This window comes from Odocoileus virginianus, chromosome 12 (genome assembly GCF_023699985.2).
Source record: "Odocoileus virginianus isolate 20LAN1187 ecotype Illinois chromosome 12, Ovbor_1.2, whole genome shotgun sequence".
Classification (NCBI taxonomy): Eukaryota; Metazoa; Chordata; class Mammalia; order Artiodactyla; family Cervidae; genus Odocoileus; species Odocoileus virginianus.
The window spans coordinates 51,269,499-51,290,374 of record NC_069685.1 but is presented as its reverse complement, the minus strand read 5'-3'; the positions used below and the strand labels follow the sequence as shown (position 1 = coordinate 51,290,374).

General features: G+C 44.8%; 1 protein-coding gene and 1 long non-coding RNA gene across 3 annotated transcripts in view; one reads left to right on the top strand and one right to left on the bottom strand.

The window, feature by feature from the left end:
• The window catches only part of TMEM120B (transmembrane protein 120B), a 41,816-nt gene extending 30,051 nt beyond the window's left edge, over positions 1–11,765 (bottom strand). Inside the window, exon 1 of one of the 2 annotated variants that reach the window (XM_070475244.1) lies at positions 11,568–11,765. In XM_070475244.1, the coding sequence (XP_070331345.1) occupies positions 11,568–11,636 (69 nt within the window). In that variant the 5' untranslated portion in view covers positions 11,637–11,765. The remainder of the gene's footprint in view (positions 1–11,567) is intronic. The other variant, XM_020882612.2, reaches the window with a different exon arrangement.
• On the top strand, positions 1,991–8,523 carry LOC139037713 (uncharacterized). The gene is made up of 2 exons (XR_011490551.1): positions 1,991–2,236; positions 6,569–8,523. It is a non-coding gene; the product is annotated as an uncharacterized lncRNA (long non-coding RNA).
• Positions 11,766–20,876: the final 9,111 nt, after the last annotated feature.

Here is a 20,876-nt window from a genome sequence, read left to right as displayed (position 1 = left end):
CTGACTCAATGAAAATGAGTTTGAGCAAACTCTGGGAGATAGTGAAGGACAGGGAAGCCTGGTGTACTGCAGTCCATGGGGTTGCAAAGAGTCAGACACAACTTAGCAACTAAACAACAATAATGCTCCACTGGTGGTATTTTCTGCCCACTCTTAAAACATTAGACTGAAGTCCATGGCCCTTCTCCTAATTGTGTCCCCAGGCACATACGGTCATTCCTGACTCCTAACACTCTTTCTCTCTGCCATTGGCTAGAGCCACTTCCTAGGGGAGATCTGATACTGGAGACCACACCTCCTGTCCACCCTGTCCTCAGCTCCAGGCTCAGCATTTGTCAGCCTCGAGGACAACATGAAGTGGAAACAGGCCCTTATAGAGACACACTCTCTGTTCCCAGGGCACTCCTCACCCACGCCCCGCCTCTGCTGATTTCATCCTGTGCCAGTCACACAAGCAGCGGCGAAGATTATCATTTCTTGGATCCTGTCCTTTTTCCAGACAGTTGTCTCTCAGTCTTTCTTCAACTGTGGTGAAATATATACAAAACTTACCATGTTAATCATTAACATTTTTCTAATTGCAACAAAATACACATAAAACTTACCACCTTAACCATTTTATGTGTACAACTCCGTGACATCAAATATGTTCACATTATTTGCCATCCATCTCCAGAACTTTTTCAACATCTCAACTAAAACTCTGAACCTGTCACCCAGTAACTCAGCTTCCTGTTCCCCTCAGCCCCTGACTACCACCACTCTATTTTCTTCTTTCTCTATTTTTGGCTATGCTGGGTCTTCACTCTTTCCAGGCTTTCTCTAACTGTGGCAAGCAGGGGCCACTCTTCGTTGCAGTGCTCAGGCTTCTCATTGCGATGGCCTCTCTTGTTATGGAGCACGGGTTCTAGGCAAGTGGGCTTCAGTAGTTGCAGCTCGTGGGCTCAGGAGTTACAACTCGAGGGCTTAGTTGCTCTGAGGCCTGTGGGATCTTTCCAGAACCGAGATCAAACCCGTGTCTCCTGTATTGGCAAGTGGCTTCTCACCCACTGTGCCACCAGGGAAGTCCTCTCCACTCTGCTTTCTACTTCTATGAATTTGACTCCTCTAAGTACCTCATATAAGTTGACTCATACAGTATTTATATTTTTGTGCCTGACATTTAAACACAGCATAATGTCTTCAAGGTCCATCCACACTGCAGAACGTATCTGAAGCTCCTTCCTCTTTAAGGCTAAACAATATCCCATGGTAAGTGTATACCACAGTTTATCCACCCATCTGTCGATGCATACCTGGGTTGCTTCCACCTTTTGGATATTGTGAATAATATTCTATGAACATGGATGTACAAATATTTGTTCGAGTCCCTGCTTTTAATTCTTTGGGATGTGTGTGTGTGTGTGTGTGTGTGTGTGTGTTCAGAAGCAGAATTTCTGGATCATATGGTAATTAATCACATGGCTTAATTTTTTTTTTAAAGAACTGCCATATCATTTTACAGAGAGGCTGAACCATTTCACAACAGCTGTCTCTTGGGACTCTTTGCGGTGTTTCTGGGAGAGGGCGGGGGTGGGGGGGTGAGGAACACAATTCCTGTCTTCCCTCAGAGACCCTGCCCTCCACTCCTGAGGCTATCTCCAGAAAACCCTCAACTGGGCCTGTGCTTTGAGATGCTTTATCCAGGAGTGAGCCACACAGAGGCAAGCCAATCCTGCCTTTCAACCAACCAGCCCCCTATGGTCTTAAACGCAACTAGTCGCCAGATGGAAGCCTTCTGTTGTTTTTGCCAGCTCAGCAGCTATTCCCTTTCTGGTTAATTCCCTGTAATTTCTTTGGAGATCCTCCCTCCCTGACAGTGAGATCTGGCTAGGAACAGAGTGGACCTTGCCCCAGGTTCCAGGGCAAATGACCCAGGCCTGGCCAATCAAAACATCACCCTCTTGACCCAGCTGGTTGATTCAGGGACAAGCATTCAAAACCAGTCACACTCAGTTGTGGGACTTTTTATCAGAACTGTTGAAAAAAAGGGGGAAAAAAAGAAACTTTTTTGCCACTCATTTTGAAGGTAGCAGGATATGAGCCCAGAGCTAATGGGGCTGCCAGTAGCTGCCTGGAAATGAACCCAACTGTGAGGAAAACAGGATGGAGGGGTAAACTGAGCCCTGATGGTTTCATTTAAGCTCCTGGATCAGCTTATATCTGAAGGTGGTACACCTTTGAGGTCCTAATTAATGTAAGTGAACAAATGCCACTTTACTCTGTTTGGCTTTGTCAATTTGGGTTGAATGTCTCCATTTAAGAGGCCAGTGTCAGGGACTTCCCTGGTGGTCCACTAACTAAGACTTTGCACTTCCAATGCAGGGGGTCCAGGTTCGATCCCCAGGCAGGGAACTAGACCCCATTTGCTGCAATTAAGAGTTTGCATGGCACAACTACAGATCCCACGTGCAGAAAGGAAGACAATATCCCACATGCCACAACTAAGACCCAGTACAGTCAAAATTAATTAGCTAATTTAAAAACGAAGCAGGGGTCGGAATCTAGATTAATATGCCAAAGAACAGAGCCTCCCTTCTGGGAAAAGTTAACCACACCAGGTAAGAAGAGAAGCCATAAATCTTGGACTCATTACCAAGCTCTTGCCCTGGACACTGTCATCGTAAAGGTGCCAAAAACGTAAGAGCTTGACGGATAAATCCTTCATCAAGCCAGTAACTAAACAGGCACTTTAAAATGCAGGTCTCTGAACAACCAAACTGAGTGTTTTTCTACCAAAGCAAGAACCTAAACCATTATTTTTTAACAACTTTATTGGGGTATAACTTACATGTCAAAAAAATTCTCATTTTAAGTGTACAATTAAGTGATTTTCATACATTTATCAAGTTGTGCAACTATTACCACGTCCAGTTTCAGAATTTTCCATCACCCAATAAGGTCTCTAGTGTTTGTCCACACTTACTCCCCACTCTTCCTTCCTCCCCACTCCTGGCAACTAACCCACCTTCTGACACTATAGATTTGTCTTTTCTGGGTATTTCATATCAATGGAATCATATAAGATGCAGTTTTGTGTCTGCTTCTTTCACATAGAATAGTGTTTTTGAGATGTATTTCTGTTGCAGCATGTATCCACTTTTTTATTGCACCTCAGCATTTATACCGCATTTTGTTTATTCATCTACCAGTTGTTGGATATTTAGGTTATTTCCAGTCTTTGGCTATTACGAATAAGGCTGCCATGCATATTCGTGCACAAGTCTTGGTAGTAGATATATATTTCAACTTCTCTTGGTTAGATACCTAGGAATGAAACTGCTGGGTCATATGGTACATGTATGTTTGCCAACTTTCAAAGAAAACGCCAAAATACCAAACCACTATTTTTATTTCTAAACTTGGCAGCAGTGGGACTTTCCTGGTGGTCTAGTGGCTAAGACTCTGCACTCCCAATGCAAGGGGCCCAGGGTTCAATCCCTGGTCGGGGAATTAGATACCATATGCTACAACTGAAAGACGGTGCATGCTGCAAGTAAGACTCAGCGCAGACAAACAAATAAATAAATAAGAAATATAATTTAAAGTAAATAAAATAAACTTGGCAGCAGTGGACTGAAGCAAAGGAGCACACTCACCAAAAGCTGGGAGTCAGGTGTCTGCACACAATGCAGGGAGTACCAGCTTACAGAGCACATGACTGACTCCCACTGCAAGTTGCTACCTCCAAAAATAACCCGGAGTGCTGGGGGCACCCGAGCAGACAGGCAGCTGGGAAAGAAAGGACTCTGTTCTGCTGCTCAGAGCAAGTCCCAACCCCCAGCTGTCTAGCTCAAGACCCAGCAAAGGAAAGAGAGACTCACTTGATAAAATACCTAAAGATAGAGCTTTGGGGTGGGGGATGGGGAAGGATAGTTACAAGGCAAACACTGCCAGGAAACAATCAAATGCTGACTATATAAATGTAATAAAAATCCCCAAGAGAAAGTACAAGCATTGTATACTGCTCAGTTCTTCAGTAAATGAAATTTGCATGGTTATAATCACATAAATGACTGAGTCTTTTTGGGGGGTTTTATTTAAGCTACACCTCTCAGTATGTGGAATCTTAGTTCCCCAACCAGATGTTGGACCCATGCCCCCTGCAGTGGAAGCGCTGAGTCTTAATCACTGGACTTCAGGGAAGTCCCATTGAGCCTATTTTTATGAATAAGCCTTTTGGTACTGTTAGGTAGCTTTTTGGTCTCCTGCTCATTTGATTATGAAATATTTCAGGCATATTGAAAAAGACAGAAAATCCTTTAATTAATAGAAAATAAACAACATTAATACCCACATTTCTCACCCTCAGTTTAAGAACTAATAGTGCACAAATTGTTGAAAGCCCCTACATATTCTTCCTACATAGCATTCCCATCCTCTGCCCCCAACGAGAGGAACCCCTAGGCTGGTTATTTCCACCCCCAAGCCCACCCCAGATCAATCCTGTCTTCCTCTGTGCCCTGAGAGGTTGACCCCTACGGACTGCATCTCCTGGGCTCCCTTGCCCTGCCTCCTACTTAGCCAATGGGATGCCAGGACAGAAGACTGGGGGCGGGAGGAGAGGCAGACTGGAGTATTGGTTCCCCTGCCTCCTCCTCACTTTACTAGGCTTTTGATGCTACAGCTCCAGTCCTGCAGCTCTCCTTACCCTGCAACAAGCTCCGGTGACTGCCCCTTCCCTCTGTCCCTTAAGTATTAGGATGGTCCCAACTCCAGGGGCCTTGTTGTGTCCAACTCTTGGCAACCACATGGACTGTAGCCCACCAGGCTCCTCTGTCCATGGAATTCTCCAGGCAAGAATACTGGAGTGGGAAGCCATTCCCTTTTCTAGGGGATCTTTCTGACTCAGGCATTGAACCTGGGTCTGTCGCGCTGCAGGCAGATTCTTTGCTATCTGAGCCACCAGGGAAACCCCTTTAAACTGCCACACCTCTGTAAATAGCCTCGTCCTTAAACCCTTTTCAGAGAGACCCATCAGGAAGAGTCATTTGCTTCTTGATCGGGCCCTGCCCAAATCTCCCTTCTACTCAATCTGACCCATATCACCCCCGTGCAAAAGTCTGAATTTGTACCGTATAGACATGTATCAGTAAGCAGAACATAAGTGTTGTTTTGAATGCTTTAAACTTTATTATACATGTCATACTATATATACCCACTTAGCAACCTTTCACTCAATATTGCTTTTCTCTTTAAAACATTTACCCATGTTGATACATATGGTTCTAGTTTCTTCATTCTGATCTTCATACCACACTCTACGGATGTTCAGTGGAATTATCCATCTTGATGGACAGTTAGGTTTCCAGATTTTAGCTGTTACAGAATGCTTATACACATTTCCTATTTCCTATTTTTTAACTATGTGGCTACGTATTACTTATAAAAATATACGATAGATCAGAGACAGACACACACTAACATTGGCCCTGTTAGCTGGGATGCCCATAGCTCCTTTTCCACATATCTGATTGCCATTCCTTTTATGCCATGTACAGGAGACAAAAACAGTTGAGTTTCCATTGAAGGATTTGGAGATCTGCCACCTCTCCTGTCCGCTGAGGCCACAAACTCTGCCCCAGTGGGAAGATGAGGTTAATGATTCCAGGTCCCAGCACGGTTGTGACACATCTGGAAATGCCCTCTTAACATAACTTGACTGAGTCACAAAACCTGAGTCAATATTTATTACAAGAATTGATGGCAATGAGACTTCCCTGGTGGTCCAGTGGTTAAGACTCTGTACTGTCACTACAGTGGGAATGGGTTTAATACTTGATCGGGGAACTAAGCTCCCATATGGCATGGCCAAAAAAAAAAAAAAAAATTGCCAGAATGGAATCATGTGCCATTTTCAGACGGCTCTGGCCTAGGAGCACTGCAAGCTGGTGGACAACCCAGTAGATTGCCACAGAGTCATGGCCACCACAAAAATGTGGTGGCTGATAGTTGGGGCTGGTGCTAAGTTTTCAAGAGATTGCATTTATATAGCTCTATTTCTAAGGAACTTCTTCAAACAAAGATTTCTGAATGCTGAGTATACTGAACTAAGACTCACTGCCAGTGGAAACACTACAAAGATGACAAGTTGACTTCACCTAAACTGTATCAGTTCTATACTGGGAAAGATTCTGAGTCATGTGCCAGGATCAATTAGTAATGTCTGTTATAGGAACAGAAAGTGTAGGTATAGGCAAGCATGTCAGGCATTTGGGAGGCAAGTGACATAAAAATTAAGAGATTAGGCTTGAGACTCAGACTGATTTCACGGGTAGAATCTGCCACATCTTAGTTTCCTCAATTGTGAAAGAGTTAGGGCATGAGATATACGTACCAGGCCATGTGCTGGTATTTTTAAATCAGCTTTATAGGCATAATTTACATACCAATTCACCAATTTTCAGGTGTACAATTTAATGAATTTTGGCAAATATATACAGTTGTGTAACCACCAACACAATGAGGATATAAAACAAAGGTTCCCTAACTTTGTTGGTTTACCACACCCTTATTGTCTCTTTCACAGGGTCCTTAGGCCAAATAATTGGAAGAAGAAGTGAAAGTGAAGTCATTCGGTCATGTCCAACTCTTTGTGACCCCACGGACTGTAGCCTGCCAGGCTCCTCTGCCCATGGGGATTCTCCAGGCAAGAATACTGGAGTGGGTTGCCATTTCCTTCTCCAGGGGATCTTCCTGACCTAGGGATCGAACCTGGGTCTCCCACATTGCAGGCAGAATCTTTACCCTCTGAGCCACTAAGGAAGCCAAATAATTGAAAAGTATCTATGTCCTAACAACTCAGTAGCCTCTTGGAGAAAAGAGAATATGCAGAAATTGACAAGGGTATTTTTGTTTCATTTTGAAGTAACCAAAATTATTTATGGATGTGTATGCCTGTCAGAATCAGACACAACTGAGCGACTGAACTGAACTCAACTGATGCCTGTCAGGCTCTGCACAAATTCTCAAACCTGAGGAATAGATTGGACACTGTCACCCTCATTTCTTGTTCTAAATTGATTTTCACATAGTACTTGATTTTAATCAGCACCAAAAACCCAACTTCACAAAGATATGACATCATCAAAAAGAATGTAGCATAATCTAATGTGTAGCTGTGAACTACTCCATTAGCAGTTTAAGTGGTGCGTGACAGATGTCATTGTCTTTCTCTTGAAAATTTAAATTATCCCATAGTGCCCCTGTGAGCTTGCTGCAGCTCCTTGGAGGTGACTTAACACAGTTGGTGAAACACAGATACAGACTGTTTCCAGAATATTACTCCTAAAAAGATAGCTGTCTGGCATCCTTCTCTGTTTTTGTTTTTTTTTTACTACCAGTACTTTGATTTTCCTTCATGGGACCACCCCTCTCCCACTGTTATTTCATGTGGTTTGAGCAGCAGTCATCCCAGTCCTGGGCAACAGGGGAGACATGTTAACCAAGACCCAGCCAGCCAATCAGTGACTCAGGATCTGGTTATGGGATAATCACATGACCCAGGTAGGGCCAATGAGAGTCAGCCCTGGAACTCCAGCTAGAATTACAGAGAAAAGATGTTCGTTTCTGAGGTTTGCTCAGCTGGTAGATGTCAGCCTGGGGCTGTCAAAGCTCATCTTTGCCACAACATGGGAGAGACTGTTGAGAACGAAGCTGACAGAGAGGACACAGACACACATGCACACGTAAACATCATTGGAGAACCTGGATCCAGCCCTGCCTGAAGCCATTTGCCACTGGACTTCCCAATCCATAAGCCAATAAACTATTTTGATTTTTTTGGCTTAAAGCTGGTTGAATTGGATTTCTGCCACTTACAACTAAGAATCCTTACTAATGCTTCATGTTAAAGCACCATAGAAACAAAATTAGTCCCCAAAAGTCCAAAAGTTTCCTTCTAAAGTCAAGGGTCTCAGGATACTTTTGGAGCTCAACCCCAAAAATACCTGATGGAAACAGCGGGCCTGGGGTCAAATTCTGGCTCCACGAATTTCAAGTTACATAACATCTCTCAGCCTCAGTCTCGTCTATAAAGCCAGGTTGTTGTTTAGATTAAATGGAATAATCCATGTATCATACAGTTAGTTCTTATTGTTGCTGCTATTACTGTCAGCCTTTGTTTGGTAGATAAAGAAACTCAAGTTCAGAGAAGCAGCTTGCTAAAGGTCAGATGCTAGACAGCAGCAGAATTCAGTCCTGAACCCAAGAATTCTGACTCCCTTGTCCAGAGTTCTTTCCACACAACCCACTTCTAGGGGAAAAGAGGCCTAGAAAGTAAGGCAAGATGGGAGAGAACCAAAAGTACCCAGGGCACAGACCTGCCTTGGGCAGTGGTTAAAAGTACAGACTCTGGGGACTTCCCCAGCAGTCCAGTGGTTAAGACGCCACACTCCCAATGCAGGGGGCACCAGTTCAATACCTAGTGTGGGAACTACAATCCTGTGTGACACAAGGCATGGCCTAAATAAATAAAAAAATTTTTTGAAGAGTATAAACGTTGATGTTCACCTGCCTGGATTTGAAACCTGACTCTAGTACTTATATTTCGGGGTGTATTTTTCACTCTGTAAGATGGGTATAACAGGCTCTATTTCAGATGGTTTTAATTAAATAATACTGATCTTCCTGCTTCCAGCCTGTCCCCCTCATGTCTATTCTATACACAGCAGCCAAAGGAATGCCCTTTTCATTGGTAATAAAACCCAAAAATCTCTGTAATGTCCTACCAGGCCCCTGTATTTCCGAGAGGTCAGGGTAAGGGAAAGGCCTTTTCGGGTTACCCCCTTCCTGGGTGCAGAGGGATGAGGTCAGGTTTCCAAAGAGCTAAGACAAGAAAGGCTCATTAAATCACCTGCCACCATGTCTGTAAGTGACCTTCTGTGGTCACACCACAGGCCACAGGGCCAAACATGCGCCAGTCTCAGACTAATGCTCAATGAGCCAGCACACCCGAAACCCCAACTAGCCAAAACCAAAGTCCTCATAGCAACTCAGCCTTGCCCCTGAGTCCAGGGAGGCCCTGGCAGATGTAAATCACAGACAAAAGAACAAAGATCCTTTCCCCTAGAAAGTCCCAGATATTTTGACATTTTAGGGATTGGTGGGGGATTCCAGAAATCTTTCAAATCCTATTGGGTCTGAAATTAGATTTCCTCTTTCCTCCTTCCACTGGCAAAAGGGAAGGAGAGGTAAAACACAGAGATATTATACATCATCCCAAGAAAGACAATCAGAGAGATACGAACATAAAACCCACAAATCCCAGATTCTGAAGCAGATATAGGTGAAGTAAGATAGACTGGGATTTTCTGATGGGAGAAAAAGACCCTTCCTATCATTAACCTTTTTAGTTCCAGTCAGCACCGACCCCCCACCCTGTATACCTGTTGTGACCTCCTTGCTCCCCGACAAATGTCTTATATTTGAAAGTTCACATAACACACACACAACGACAATGTACACTCTACTTATTACATGCCTATTTCCAGAGATGTTCATCTCAGGAGTTTGGAGTTCTCACGTGTATTATGGGGGGTGAGGGGAGGGATAAGAAGTCGAACCTAGTCCATTCCACTTGCCCCAATGCTGAAGACCTGAGCGCGGGACATCACGGTTTCTACCCCCAGTCAGTTCTTCTACAACCCTTGCTGTGTACCAGGGGACACAATCCAGGATTCATTTCCAATTCCTCTCTGTCCCCCACACACTTGAGCCCCAGAGACACCAAGTGAGAACATAACAACAAATCAAACGTCTCCTTTGCAACCTCTGCCTGCCAAGACTAGCTATCTAATTGCTGTTAATTGCATTAATTGTATAGCTCTGAAGAGTTAAGACTCTTCCTTCTAGCTGAAAGCAGGGTCGAGGAAAGGAATTATGAACAACAAAAGCTCCACACAGCAAAACTCTTCTCTCACGCCCGACCCTAACACCCTCCATGGCTCCACAGTTGGACATAACCGAGAGCCCAGCAGGACAAAGTGGTGAGAAGCAGCTGAGTGGGGACTTCCCTGGTGGTCCAATGGTTAAGACTCCTCGCTCCCAACGCAGGGGGCCTGGGTTCAGTCCCTGATCGGGGAACTAGGTCCCACGAGCCACAACTAAAGATCCCCCACATACTGCAACGAAGACTGAAGATCCTGAGTGCTGCAATTAAGACTTGGCACAGCCAAAATAAAGATAAATACTGAGGAAAAAAAAAAAGAAGTAGCTGACTCTTCTCCATGGCAGGAGAGCCAGAAGGGTCCCCTGGGAACCAGTTCTGGTACCTTACTCTCTGCTCACACCTAAAACAGCACCCCTCTCCCTGCCTGGTCTCCCCAGCACCCCTTCTCTATTCTTCCGGGCCTATGACCCATCTTCCCTCTAGATGGCTCTGGAAAGACCCATCACAGACACCCTTCCGCATCTCCCCTCCCTCCCCTACTCTGGACACAGTAAGAAGCTAACCAAACTGCAGACAAGAGCTCCATGGACAAGCAAAATGTCACTGCTCCCAGCTGAGATTAGGCAGAAGTGGGCTGGGGGTGTTCCATGTCATTTCAGGCAAACAGAGCCCAACTCTGGGGGAAAACAAACACAATCCGGTAGCCTGGGAGGGAAAAGCCCCATCTCCCATAAAAAGATCCAGGCATCTCTTTTAGCCAACCCCAAGATTTCCAGAGACCTCTCTAGTCATCAGGATAGGCAGCTGAGGCCTCTGTGAACCTCCTATTAGGAACAACTCCTCCTGCCAGGGACCCTGCAGCAGCAATGCCAATGCTGTTCTTTCAAGGGGCCTCTCTTACACCCGACCTCACCCCACCCAGCATAAGGCTCTGGGCCAAGGGTGAGGGCTGGGAGCAGCCTCTATCACTGGGAGGCAACCCAGATGTCAGAAGTGACAGATGTCATCCACGACGCCAAACTCGGCCTGCAGCAACGTCAGAGGCGGGATACAGGAGCCCCAAAGGCTGAGGTCAGGGGTCTCTAACCCCTAAGCAAAGCCTGCGGGTTCAAGGTGAATGGCTCCCAAGCACATCTCCCAAAATGGAGCGTCAGAGGAGAGGGCTGACCCGTCACAGCAAAGGGGGAGTGGAGCCGCCAAAACCCGGTGGGCGGCGGTGGGGTTAGGGGAGACCTCTGAGGAGGTAGGGGCTGGGCTTTCTCTTTTGAGTCCCAGAACATACCTGGTCCCTCCGGCCTCCCCCACATGGACATGCCTGGAACTTCCCCTCAGAGGTCACAGATCAACTTTCTGCAGCGAAGGAAGCGCGCGCGGCAAAGAGCCGGTGAGAGGGCGAGGGGGATGGGGGGGCTTCCACCCGGCGCCCCAAGTGCATGAAAAACTGAAGTCCTGGAAGATGGGAGGGGGCTGGCCCACGCAGACCACCGGCAATCCGCCCCGCCCCGCCTCCGCCGCAGGGCCTGGCCCGGGGCAACCTCTGGGCCTTGATGGTTCCCGCGGCCGGGGCTGGGGGAAGCAGGAAAGGGAATACCCGGCACTTCAGGCATTCGAGTTTCGGGACCAGGTGGCCCGGTCCTACCTGCAGTTCCTGAAATTCTCCCTCCAGCTCGTGCCACTCGCGCTCGCAACGCTCCAGCTGGCCGGACATGGTGCAGTGGTGCGAGGCGGCGGCGGCTGCTCCCGCAGCGTGGCGCGGCAAGCCGCCCGCACCCCACGCGTGTCCGCCGGCCGGCCGCCTTCCCAGGCACCAGCTGTTCCTGCGCAGCCCGAGCCACGCGCGCACCTGACGTCACAGCCCCGGCCCCGGCGCCCGCCCCACCCCCTCGCCGGGAGGCAGCCCCCTGCGCATGCGCACGCGCCTCCCCGGTCCCGCCCCCGCGCGCCAGGCGCCCGCGGGGGGAATTGTTGTACCTTTGCGGGACTTGGCTGGGTCTCTCTGTGTCTCTTTAGAAATGCTTCGGCCCTTACGGAATCTCTCATGCCTAGCTGGGATGGGGAAGTTGTCCGCAAACCGCGTTTGTAGAGCTTATTTTACCTAGATTGTGTGTATTTGGGGTGTCTGGGGTCGGAGGGAAGAAGGAGTTTGCTGGGAGGGAGCGTTGCCTTAACGGAGCCGAAGCCAGCCACGGCCTGAAATGCTAAAACTGACATTGACCATCCAGCAAGGTCGCCGGTCGGGGCGGGGAAGCGCAGAGAGGGCCCTGTCATCTCATATTGTCATTATTTATTGCAACTAATACATCCTAGATCCTGCCCTCTAAGGCTCTGAGTGACTTGCCTGACAGCTGTTTCTGTCATTCAAATGACTCAGCCACCTCATCGCTAATTGAATCCCCTCTCCCGCCTGGTCCTACAAGCTCTATCCCTGCCTAGCTTTCCAGACATATCTCCTATCTCACCCCTCTTCAGCCGCTGTTTTTTAGTTCCTGCTTTTGCATGAAATATTCTTCCCTGTAGCTCTTCACTTGGTTTTCTTTTTCTCATCATTCTCTTCTTAGCTCAAATGACACCTGTATTGGTTCCCTAGGGCTGCCCTAACTACACACTGGGTTAAATACCACAAACTGGGTGACTTAAACAACAGAAATGTGTTATCTCATGGTTCTGGAGGCTAGACGTGAGAAATCAAGGAGACAACAAATTCACACTCCTTGGAATCTTGCTTCTTCATAGCTTATGGTGGTGGTCACCAACCTCAGCATTCCTTGGCTTGCAGCTTCACCCCTTCCAGCCTCTGCGTTCTGTTGTTACATGGTTCTCCTTCCCTGCATGCTTGTCTCTGTGTGTCCTCTCCTCTGACAAGGACACCAGCCTCCTTGGATTAAGGGCCCACATGTCTCATGGCCAAAAAAACAGAACGTAAAAGTAATATTATAACAAATTCAATAAAGACTTTAAAAACAGTCCACATGAAAAAAGGAAAAAATGGAGGGGGGTGGGAGGGAGGTTGAAGAGGGAAGGAACATATGTATACTTATGGCTGATTCATGTTGTTGTACAGCAGAAGCCAACATCTTTTAAAGCAATCATCCTCCAACTAAAAGAATTTTTTTTAAGCAGAACGCTCTGGGTACACTGGACTCATGTTTATACTTGGCCATGGGCTGGAACAGAGGAACAAATGTCCCGTTCACAAAGGGCTTGCCAGTCACCACAGTCCCCACCATGCTCAATTGTACTGCCCCAGTTTATTTCATGTGGACTGGAGACTGTTGAGTTTGAGACTTCTGATATAAAATGTAATGAAGCTTGCAAACCTGTATAAATCATGCACATGGTGAAAGAAAAAACAGAAAACAGTTTATTTAATTGGGGTTAGTAGACTCAAAAAAGGAAACCCAGGGCCTTGAAGGATGAATTAAATGTCACCAAGCATGAGGAGAAGGGGACAACAGAGGATGAGACGGTTGGATGGCATCATCAACTCAACAGATATGAGTTTGAGAAAACTCTGGGAGATAGTGAAGGACAGGGAAGCCTGGCATGCTGTAGTCCATAGGATCACAGAGACAAGACTGAGCGACAGAACAATGGCAACAAGCAGAGGATTTTGGAAGAAGATCCCACTTTACCTATGCTTGCAGTCATTCAGTTCTGGGTGGAAGAGGTTGGCCCTACCCCCCCCCCCCCCAGCCCCAGGTAGAGTTGGGCAAGTACACCTTCTCCACTAGCTGGCCAGGTGTCAGGCTGCAAATCTTAGGAACTGTTCTTCATAGGGTCAGGACTCCTGGTGATTATTCACAAGCCCTTCTGTAGATGGCGCAGGCTGTTCACCCCCATCAGTGTAGCCGCTTAGGTACCAGAAGTATCAGATCTTACCTGGCTGCCCCCACCATCACCACCCTCCCACCCACCCGCAATCCCCTGTCCCGGTTTCTGCCCAAAGAGCTGTCAGACTCACTCATCAGCTTCCTGACACTGGATCTGCCTCTTCTTAGGAACTTTGAGCATGATAAATGAAAACATGTATTGTAAGAGTATCCTCCCCACTTCTTCCCCACATCACCAGGGGGAAATATCTTCTATTTGTTCATTTTAAGGCCCTCTACTTAGAGGCCTACCCACCAGAGAATTTTCTCAGTTATCTGGGAAGAGACATAAAAGTAGCAAAACAGAAGGAATTCCCTGGCAGTCCAGTGGTTAGGGCTCTGTGCTTTCACTGCTGAGGGCTCAAGTTCAATCCCTGGTCAGGAAACTAGGATCCTATAATCCTCATGGCACAGCCCCAGAAAATAAGTAGCACACACATAGCACTCGCTATGTGCTCGGAGTTCTATGCACTATACGTATATGTATTAACACATTAAGTCCTCACAATGACCTGATGAGGAAGGACTTTTATTATCTCTATTTGATACATAAGTATGGTTTCTCCAACTTTTCAGTGTGCTTACGAACCACCTTCTGGAGCTCTTAAAATGCAAGTTCTGACTCAGTAGGTTCTAGGAAGGACCCAAGATTCTGTAATTCTACAAGCTCCCAGCCAATACTACTAGTCAAAGGACCACACTTGCAATAGCAAGAGACCAAGGTGCAGAGAGGTGAAAAGACTTTCCCCAAATCATCCAGCTACTGGTAGTGGTGTTACTTTACTTATGCAATGCAGGATGCCAAGACCCTATTCTACAGAAATAGCAGCTCCCAATGAGAAGTGAAAATTCTAAGGATTTTCCTTCATCTGCTTCCCACAAATGCCCTTGCTCAAAATAGTCCCAGAGATTGTAACAAGCAATTTGTGCAAAGATGGTTATAGCAGAATTTTTCAAATCAGTCACACACTGGAAGCATCCCAAGTGCCCCACAACAGCGAAATGGTTAAGTAAGCTATAGTCTACAGTGGTTAGGACTGAGTGTTTCACTGCGGTGACCGGGGTCCAATTCCTGCTTGGGGAACGAAGATCCCACAAGGCGGGCAGTGCCACAAAAAAATAAAAAAGTACAAAAACAAAACAAAAAAGATATAGTCTTTCTATTTTATGTAATATTACATGGCTGTTAAAAATTGCTATGGAAACTAAATGGATACTTTTAAACAGGTATATTAAATCATGTGAAGTAAGAAAGTGGAGCCCCAAAATAATGTGTATACACTGATTAAAATTATATGATCATTCATGTATGCTAAAAAAGACTGGGTGAATTTAGTATAACAGAAATAGTCCATAAAATAAATTGATGGCATCTTTTCTTCCTGAAATGTTTAGGTGTTTGATAGAAATTTTACACCCCTATCTTTCTGTTCATGGGTTTATAATGTAAGCAGTATTATCTATTAAAATTCATTTGTTTAATATTTTCTCTCCAGGTAGCAAAATGTCCTTCATGTCTTTATTCAGTTATTTGCATCACTGGGCCTACCTGGGACTGTAAAGTCCTGGCTGGCTGGGGCGGTGTGGTTTACTAGTCAACCTGAGTTCAAATCTCTTTGAACTGCTGGAGAGGTGACCTTGAGTATATAACTGGCCTTCTCTGTGAACTGAAGGTTGCTCTCATAGGATTGTTGTGAGGACTAAATGCAATATGTAGATGAAGTGCCTGATGTGTAAGCACCCGAAAGCACTAACTTTATAAAGCTGAGTCTTAAAAAACTAACAGGATTTCCCTGGTGGTCCTGTGGTTAAGATTCTGCACTTCCACTGCAGAGGGCACATGTTCCATCCTTGGCGGGAGAGCTGAAGATCACATGCCTTGAGATACAGCCAAAAAAAACCAAAAAATTATTTTGGGATACTTTAAGATTTACCAACAGAACTGCAAAGATAATTTCCATTTACTCTTCTTCACTCCTTTTCCCCTTATGTTGACAATTTACATAACGATGACATCTTTATCAAAACTAAGAAATGAACGTAGGCATATGACTATGAACTAAATTCCAAAATTTATTCAGGTTTTACCAGTCTTTCCACTGATGTCCGTTTTCTGTTCTGCAATTCAATCTGACACTGCATTTAAGTATCATGTCTCTATAGTCTCCTGGTCTCTGATAGTATCTCAGTCTTTCCTTGTTTTTTCATGGTCTTGACAGTTTTGAAGAGTAAACTGTATATTTTTAGTAATAGTTTTATTGAGCTGTCAAGATGATTAATTTTATGTGTCAACTGACTGAGCCACATATCCAGCTCAGATATCCAGCTAAACATCATTTGGGTGTGTCTGCGAAGGTCTCTCCAGAAGAGATTATTTGGATCAGTAAACTGAGTAAAGCAGACTGTCTTCCCCAATATAAGAGCCCCAGCCAATCAACTGAGGATCTGAATAGAATAAAAAGGTATGGGAAGACAGCATTCTCTCTCCCTCTGCCTGACCCATTAAGTCTCCTGCCCTGGGACTAGGATTTACACCTTATCAGTTCTCTTAATTCTAAAGCCTTCAGCTTAAGGGACTTACCTGGTGGTCCAGTGGTTAAGAATCCACCTGCCAATGCAGGAAATCTGGGTTTGATCCCTGGTGATAGAACTAAGATCCCACATACTGACGAGCAGCTAAACCCACGAGCTTCAATAACCAAGCCCAAGCACCACAACTAGAGAGTCCACGAGCTATAACAAAAGATCCCACAAGAGGCAAGTAAGATCTGACACGGCCAAATAACAATAAAATAAATAAATACTCTTAAAAAGAAATAAAGCCTTTAGTTCAGACTCAGTTCAGTTCAGTTCAATTGCTCAGTCGTGTCCGACTTTTTGCGACCCCATGGACCACAGCACGCCAGGCCTCCCTGTCCATCACCAACCTCTGGAGTTTACTCAAACTCATGTCCATTGAGTCAGTGATGCCATCCAACCATCTCATCCTCTGTCGTCCCCTTCTCCTCCTACCTTCAATCTTTCCCAGCATCAGAGTCTTTTCCAATGAGTCAGTTCTTCGAATCAGGTGGCCAAAGGATTGGAGTTTCAGCTTCAGCATTATTCCTTCCAATGAATATTCAGGACTGATTTTAGGATGTCCATCTTTAGGATGGACAGGTTGGATCTCCTTACAGTCCAAGGGACTCTCAAGAGTCTTTTCCAACACCACAGTTCAAAAGCATCAATTCTTCGGCACTCAGCTTTCTTTATAGTCCAACTCTCACATCCATACGTGACTACTGGAAAAACCATAGCTTTGACTAGACGGACCTTTGTTGGCAAAGTAACGTCTCTGCTTTTTAATATGCTGTCTAGGTTGGTCATAACCTTTCTTCCAAGGAGCAAGCGTCTTTTAATTTCATGGTTGCAGTCACCATCTGCAGTTCAGACTAGAATTACACATTTTGCATGTCCATTCATTCACCTGTTGATGGAAATTTGATCCCCCCCCCACTTTTTGATTATTATGAATAATGCTTCTAAAAACATTCTTGCACAAGTTTTTGTGTGGACTTACTGTTTTTTTTTTCTCTTTGTATTCCACTTAGGAGTTGAATACCTGGGTTAGATGGTAACTTTAACATTTTGAGGAAGCAACAAACTGTTTTCCCCAGTGGCTGCATTTTACAGCCTCACCAGCAAAGTATTTGTTGTTTAGTCACTCAGTCGTGTCCGACTCTTCGTGACCCTGTGGGCTATGTAGCCCACCAGGCTCCTTTGTGCATGGGATTTTCCAGGCAAGAATATTGGAGTGGGTTGCCATGTCTTTTCTCCAAGCAAAGTATTAGGGTTTGGATTTCTCCACATCCTGGTCCACAATTGTTAGTGTCTGTGTTTTTCATTTTAGCCATCCTTTTGATTTTGTGTGACGTGTATCTCACTGTGGCTTTAATTTTGCATTTTCCTAATGGCTAAGAATATTGTCTTTTCATGTGCTCGTTGCCATTGACATATCTTCTTTCAGAGAAATGCCTATTCTAAACCTTTGTTTATTTTTTGAAAAGAAGGAATGGGATCCTCAAGACAAGTGGAAGAGTTATCTTTAAATTTTATTTATTTTTACTTTTAGGCTGCACTGTGCCCCATTTGGGGATCTTAGCTCCCCAAGCAAGAATTGAACACAGGCCTTTTGCAGTGAAAGGATGGAATCCTAACCACTGGACCTCCAGGAAATTCCCTAGAAACCAAGTTTTGGGTACTAGATATGTGTTCATCACTATGGAATGTCACTACTCTCCTCCCTCAGCTGACAGATCTGGGGACTGGCTGCACTTATATATCATAACTCTATAAGTATTGAAAGGGCTTTCCTGGTGGCTCATTGGTAAAGAATCTGCCAGCAATGCAGAGGCCCAGGTTCGATCCCTGGGTTGGGAAGATCCCCTGGAGGAGGGCATGGCAACCCACTACTCCAGTATTCTTGCCTGGAGAATCTCCATGGACAGAGGATCCTGGCAGGTTATGGTCCATAGGGTCGCAAAGAGTGGAACACGACTGAAGCATCTAAGTAGCAGCAGGAAGTATTGAACACCATGACTCCACACCATTATCCACTTCTAATCCACAGGGTTCATTCTAGTTTTTCTCTTTTCCAGATCTGCTGTTCCCCTTACCAACAGTGGGAAATCTATCTCCTGTCATTTTTAGTGTATTTACCTATCCGATCATATGTAACCAGTCTCCCATCTCCACCACCTAGCCTCTCCCATCTTGAAGCCACCCTTACCCCAAATAAGTGGTTTTGAGCTTTTTTTTTTGGCTCCATCACACAGCACATGGGATCCTAGGTCCCTGACCAGGGGTGGAACCCATATCCCCTGCATTGGAGGTGCAGAATCCTAACCACTGGACCACTCTGGAAGTTCCAATAAGTGTGTCATTTTTTAGAAATATTCTCTTTACTTATTTACTTATTTGGCTCCACCAGGTCTTATTTGTGGCATGTGGGATCTAGTTCCCTGACCAGGGGTGGAACTCGGGTCCCCTACATTGGGAGTGCAGTCTTAACCACTCGACCAATAAGTGTATGAGAGAGATGATGAGCACGTTAATTTCTTTCTCTGACTTGGTGTCCAGATTAAAATGTCTTTTTTTTTTTTTTTTGTACAGAAACTCCAAAGGCTATTACCAAAAAGATAGGTGTGGAAGGAAGTGCTTGGTAAAGATTTAGAAACTGAACACTTCCTAATTCACCTCAAAAGTCATCTAAGAATATTTTAGATGTGTATTTATTATTAGACATCTTGGCTGTCCTCATTTGTTGCAGACACAGAAAGCCCTACATCCTGGGGCCCAGCCAACTCTGTTATTTTGAGGGCCCTTCATCAAGCAACAGGGAGAAAACATCCACCGTCTTTGACGTCTTTGAAGAATTGTCTGGCAGTCCCCCAGTAAAACCATATTTACCAGGTTCTTTTGTGTAATGGTGGATACTGGAGGAAGATTGAAGGTAGTGGGAAATTCACCAGAACATTTCCCCATCATCAGGGGAAGTGTTGGCTGCTTTTTGTTTTCCCTTTTGGCTTGCCAGCGAGCCTGGAAGATTAAATCTTATTTAATTGCGCCACCTGCTGACAACTGTCCAGAATTTCTTTTTCTTCCAACAAAAGGCAAAAATCAGGAAAGATTTATTCACAGTCCTTTTCTCTTTCCCCTGGAAAACTACTACTCACAGAGCTAGGGTGGTAGAAATATGTCAGCATTGTTCTTTTTTTTTTTTTCCATTTATTTTTATTAGTTGGAGGCTAATTACTTTACATCATTACAGTAGTTTTTGTCATACATTGAAATGAATTAGCCATGGATTTACATGTATTCCCCATCCCAGTCCCCCCTCCCAAGCATTGTTCTTTAATGAAACAAACTTTTGCTTTCCACAGTTTCAACAATGAGACTACATTATGTTTTTTATTGTGAAATATGACATATACAGAAAAGTGCATAAAATGTATATGTATAGTTTGAATAATAATTATAAAGAGAATTTAAATAAGATCCAGGTCAAGAATAAGATGTTGTCAACAACAATAACAATAAAGGTGAATAAGGAGGACTTCCCTGGCAGTCCAGTGGCTAAGACTTCATCATCCCAATGCAGGGGGCTGGGATACTATTCTTGGTCAGGGAACTAGATTCCACGTGCAGCAACTAAAGATCCTGCATGCCTCAATGAAGAGCAAATATCCCGGGTGCTGCATCTAAGACCCGGTACAGCCAAATAAATAAAAAATAATAAAATGTGATATGCTATACAATGGAATATTATTCAGCCATAAAATGGAATGAAAGGAGTAAATACAAAACGCCACAACTATGTGATTCCATTTATATGAAATGTCCAGAATAGGCAAATCCACAGCAACAGAAAGTAAGTTAGTGGTTTCCAAGGAAGTGGGGTAAAGGAATTCTCCAGGCAAGAATACTGGAGTAGTGGGTTGCCATGCCCTCCTCCAGGGGTCTTCCCAACCCAGGGATCGAACCCGGGCCTCTGCATTTGCCGGCAGATTCTTTACCAATGTTTATGGGGACAAGGTTTCTTTTTGGAGTGATGAAAATGTTCTGGACACATTAAAAACCACTGAATTGTATAAACAGTGAATTTTATGGCAGGTGACACACCTTAATTTGTCACAAATAATATACATTTTATTAGAAAGGGTTTTTTTTTTTTTTGCCACACCTTGAGGTATGAGGGATCTTAGATCAAAACCCATGCCCCCTGCATTGGAAGCATGAAGTCTAAATTTTTGAGCACTCACTGTATATCAAACTCCATGCTAGGTACCGGGGTGACAATAATGAGCAAAGCTAGATAGGGCTCCTATTCATATGTGGTATATATAGTGTTAAATATTACATCACATGAAAGATATTAAAAGATCTTCAAAGGGAAGGCAATAGCCAATTTGTAGCACAAGACCTCACAATTATTTCTGCCTAGTAGAATTTTTTTATGATTAAGAAAACCTCTACATCTCATTTCTCAGTTGAAGGAATCTGATGCCTGCCCCCACTGCACCACCATAAAGGGTAACAAA